Source organism: Tachysurus vachellii, chromosome 11 (assembly GCF_030014155.1).
Source record: "Tachysurus vachellii isolate PV-2020 chromosome 11, HZAU_Pvac_v1, whole genome shotgun sequence".
Classification (NCBI taxonomy): domain Eukaryota; kingdom Metazoa; phylum Chordata; class Actinopteri; order Siluriformes; family Bagridae; genus Tachysurus; species Tachysurus vachellii.
Genome location: NC_083470.1, coordinates 2,620,001 through 2,625,000, shown reverse-complemented (window position 1 = coordinate 2,625,000; position 5,000 = coordinate 2,620,001). Strand labels below are relative to the sequence as shown.

General features: G+C 37.5%; 1 protein-coding gene across 2 annotated transcripts in view; it reads right to left on the bottom strand.

Annotated features, from left to right (window-relative positions):
• The window catches only part of fcho1 (FCH and mu domain containing endocytic adaptor 1), a 44,714-nt gene that overhangs the window by 15,426 nt on the left and 24,288 nt on the right, over nucleotides 1-5,000 (bottom strand). For both annotated transcript variants that reach the window (XM_060880719.1, XM_060880718.1), the window contains exons 6-7: nucleotides 3,526-3,678; nucleotides 3,251-3,355 (exon numbers count right to left, since the gene is read on the bottom strand). In XM_060880719.1, coding sequence (XP_060736702.1) covers nucleotides 3,251-3,355; nucleotides 3,526-3,678 — 258 coding nt within the window. The remainder of the gene's footprint in view (nucleotides 1-3,250; nucleotides 3,356-3,525; nucleotides 3,679-5,000) is intronic.

Genomic DNA, 5,000 nt, shown 5'->3' with positions numbered 1-5,000 from the left:
TTAATATTAAATAAATATGTCAGCATATTACAATTTCGTTGTTAACCTTAACAGTTCTTACAGTTTAATGTTAGGATGATTTCCGTTGCATTTAATTACGATTCAACTTCAACTTAATATAAACTTAAATATAGCTTATAAAAGTAATATAACTTCAATTGTTGATATTACAATATAATAAATAACTTATTAAAAGAAAACATGTAAACAATTAAACTATAATATAAAACTGTAACATTAACACTTTAATGTTCAACGCTAGCAGTGACTATTAATCTGTACTCTTAACATTTAAAGTGAAATTATTAACATAACAGTTTAATAGTTTGTGCATTAGTTTAATATTCATGTATTAAAGTATTATTAATATTGTAGTCTAATGTTTAACGCTACAGTCGAATATTAACATTTAAGTCTTAATGCGTCAGTTTAATTTGTTTTCATTACAAATAGACATTAAAGAATAACTTTTAATTTAGAGTTGAATTGACATTTCAAAATAATAGTTAACTGTTAACCTTAAAGTTTAATAGATAAAAGTATTATAGTTTCTGCTGTAGTTTAATGTTGAAGTGTTAAGGTCACAGTTGCATTGTTTACACCACAGATTAATTATTAATATTAGAGTTTTTATTCCATTACAAACTCTAACATTAACAAATAAACTGTTAACACTGCGGTTTAATATTAAAGTTTAAACCTTAACGTTACAGTTGAATTGACGTTACAGCCGAACATTAAAGTATAAATTGCTCATTTTATAGTTTAACTGTTGACATTACAGTATAACAGTGTAACGTCTGAGGGCCTTTTTACACCCGGTCACTTCGTGTGTGTTCTCTGATCCGATAGCTATCTGATTTGTTAAAACTGTTCCATTTACATCAGGCCACATAAATGCGTCTCGGCGAATCGGATATCGATCCGATCTTTCTACTCCCGCCCAAAATGCTAATATATTTGACCTCATTTCCGGGGTAATTGAAATGGAACACGCCTTGGTGTATGCGGTTGCTACAAAAAACAGCATTTACTGTTTGCTGCATTTTGGCTGGCGGCAGCATTGCATTTAAAGACCAAATGAGACACCTGGGTGAAAGATCGGAGCACAGCACTGATGGGAAAACATATTTGATTCCGGCGCGATGCACGACTCGCGAGTCACCTGCGAGTGACGTACTTCCGTTTGGGAGGAGTATAGCGCTGACGTATGTGGCTTGAAAACCACATTCATTTACACCTGTCCAGTTTCACCTGAAACGCGTCCCAGACCACCTCCTGAAGGGGTTTGAACCATCGGATTTATATCCGTCTCGAAAACGTTTCTGTGGGCATTTAGACCTGGTCTTTTTACCATCGGATAGCTATCTGATCACAGAAAACACATGAAGTGACCAGGTGTAAAAAGCCCCTTAAAGGAAACCTTAAAACTAGAGTTTTTATTTAAATAGATTTTTAGTGTTTAATAGTTATTACAGTTTAACATTAAATTATATCTATGGTTTAATTTTTAACGCTACATCTTAACACTTATAGTTTAATTGTTAGCATCGCTGTTTAGCTCTTAATATTAACTGACAAAAAGTTAATCATTAAAAAAAACAAAAACAAAACAAAAAAAAAATTGATGGATTACAGAATGGTGTTAATTTTATTCTGTCGTTATGATTTACGATGGACCAGGTCATCGGCATGGGATCGAGACGTCCTGCGGCTCACCTGGCTCTAACTTCAAATGCTTCTTACTGGAGATTCAACCTTCTTTAAAGGAGAGCTGAAGTTATAAGGATCTTAGTGGAAAGATCTGAGGAGACTCTGGTCATTTATTCTTGGGAAAATGAATGCTAAGTGTAATAGTTGTAGCTTCTGGTAAAAAGTAGTTTTAAAGGAGGTCACTGGCCAACGATTTTTAGACAAAAATATTATTTTGAAAGTTAGCTTTGGAATGATATTTAAAAAAAATAAACATCTTTGAATCTCATTTCCATAACCAGTTTTAAAAGTGCCCTCTAGAATTAATGAAACGCTCACTGAGGCTTGTTTTAAATGTGTTGCTACATTACCAATAAAAGTTTTTGCCTTTTTACATAAAGTTGTTTACTGCAGCTTTAGGTTTGCTTCTAGGTATAAAAATGTAGCTTGAGACGAACTTCTACATTACGGAAATGTTTTAAATGGGCTTCAAATTTATAGAATAGTAGATGTATTACACAAAGGCTTCTATATAAAAAAGAAAAGTAAACAGTAATGCAATTTCCTAATGAAAAATTTGTATTAAATGGACATTTACTTAAAAAAGGTACTTTTAGAAGGAATCATTCGGAAGGTTTCCGAAAGACAGAAGCGATTTTCAGTGGGCTCATGTTAAGTTATGAAAAAGCAGTTTTAAATAAACTTCCACACTTAAGTAGCTTCATATGGATTTCTACAAAGTTGTCTTAAATGGGGGGGGCACGGTGGCTTAGTGGTTAGCACGTTCGCCTCACACCTCCAGGGTCGGGGTTCGATTCCCGCCTCCACCTTGTGTGTGTGGAGTTTGCATGTTCTCCCCGTGCCTCGGGGGTTTCCTCCGGGTACTCCGGTTTCCTCCCCCGGTCCAAAGACATGCATGATAGGTTGATTGGCATCTCTGGAAAATTGTCCGTAGTGTGTGACTGCATGAGTGAATGAGAGTGTGTGTGTGCCCTGCGATGGGTTGGCACTCCGTCCAGGGTGTATCCTGCCTTGATGCCCGATGACGCCTGAGATAAGCACAGGCTCCCCGTGACCCGAGGTAGTTCGGATAAGCGGTAGAAGATGAATGAATGAATGAATGTCTTAAATGGGATTCTGTACTGGGAAGTTTCTTAAACGGATTTCTACACTACACTCGGTTAAGTGAAGATTTAAATGGGCTTCAAAGTTACAAAAAAGGGTTTTTAATCGTTCCTACATTATGGATTATTTTTTAGATTGGTTCCTACAAAGAAACTTTTACATGAGTTTTAGAGGAACCCCAACTTAAAAAATGAGTTTTAGAACGACTTGGAAATTAAAATTCTTTTTAAAATAAATTTAAAGTGGATTTAAACGGAATCAAATATCAGGAAAGTCATCTTAAAAATATTTCTACAGTATCCAAACACGTTAGTTAGCTAATTGTAGCATGGATTGTGAAACACTTAAACGGTATTTCTTAAAATTTATTTTAGACTTAATTGAACATTATTTTAGGGCTTTGTAGGTAGCATGAATCTGGAAGTGTACACACCTGTGCAGACTCGCTCATCTTCTGCTCAAAGTCTCCTCCAGCACGGTTAAACTTATCTACAGATGCCGCGAACGACTCAAACACCTTCTTAGACTTTAGCTCAGCCTGAAAGCAACAGACAATCAATAAAAATCTACATTTCTAAAATCAATAAAACAGTTTTAATCATAACGTTTTTTTATATTGATTTAGAATTAGCATATAGTGGTCTCTAGAAATATGGTACGTTAAACTATCTATATATTAGAATTAAATTGATCCAAGGCAGCATTAACCTTCTCCAGCTCCTTCTGAGGAGCTCCTTCTTTGCGTAGCCTTTCCAGGTCTGTACATTTAGCGTGATAGCCCTCTCTGGCCTTCTGTAAGTGTCCGTTCTGTACGTGCAGAGCCTGAATTGCCTCCAGAGTCCCCATCACCTCCTCCTTCGTCTGCGGGAAACATGATTACAGTTAGCTTGCTTTGCGAACAAAGCTAGCATGTCAATTAAAATTCACTTAAAATCATTTCAAATGGTCGATGTAAATCATACGGTGGGCTGTGAGTCGTACATGTTGGCATATTGTTTCTCAATAAAACTTTTTTTTTCTTCTCAATAAAACCTTTTTAGCCATGTTAGCTTTGAACAAACTAAAGAAACAAACTTCAGACTGAAAATCCGGTTAATGAAGTATGAAGTGATGAAGAGAAAAGGAACCGTGAAGTTTAAAGAAACCTTAACCTTTACAGAAAAGCCTCGAGTGGCTTCCATGTCAAAAAATATATATAAATAAATAATGAATTGGTTTCTACAAAAAGTGTGTAAAAAGTCGCTTTAGATGGGATTATAAAAGGTCATCTTTAAGAGGTTTGGAAAATATAAAAAGTAGTTATTGAGAAGTTATAAAAAGTAGTTTTTACTTGTGTAGTTGTCGTGTGTGTGTGTGTGTGTGTGTGTGTGTGTGTGTGTGTGTGTGAGTGAGAGAGAGAGAGAGAGAGAGAGAGAGAGAGAGAGAGAGAGAGAGAGAGAGACAGTCAGAGAGAGAGAGACAGTCAGAGAGAGAGAGAGAGAGAGAGAGAGAGAGAGACACAGTCAGAGAGAGAGAGAGAGAGAGAGAGACAGTCAGAGAGAGAGAGAGAGAGAGAGAGAGAGACAGAGAGAGAGAGAGAGAGAGACAGAGAGAGAGAGAGACAGTCAGAGAGAGAGAGAGAGAGACAGTCAGAGAGAGAGAGAGAGAGAGAGAGAGAGAGAGAGAGAGAGAGAGAGAGAGAGAGAGAGAGACAGTCAGAGAGAGAGAGAGAGAGAGAGAGAGAGACACAGTCAGAGAGAGAGAGAGAGAGAGAGAGAGACAGTCAGAGAGAGAGAGAGAGAGAGAGAGAGAGACAGAGAGAGAGAGAGAGAGACAGAGAGAGAGAGAGACAGTCAGAGAGAGAGAGAGAGAGAGACAGTCAGAGAGAGAGAGAGAGAGAGAGAGAGACAGTCAGAGAGAGAGAGACAGTCAGAGAGAGAGAGAGAGAGAGACAGTCAGAGAGAGAGAGAGAGAGAGAGAGAGAGAGAGAGAGAGAGTCAGAGAGAGAGAGAGAGAGAGAGAGAGAGAGAGAGAGAGAGAGACAGTCAGAGAGAGAGAGAGAGACAGTCAGAGAGAGAGAGAGAGAGACAGTCAGAGAGAGAGAGAGAGACAGTCAGAGAGAGAGAGAGAGAGACAGTCAGAGAGAGAGAGAGAGAGATTATGACTGGTGGTGTTTATTGTAAGTGTTTGTTACCTTTTTGGAC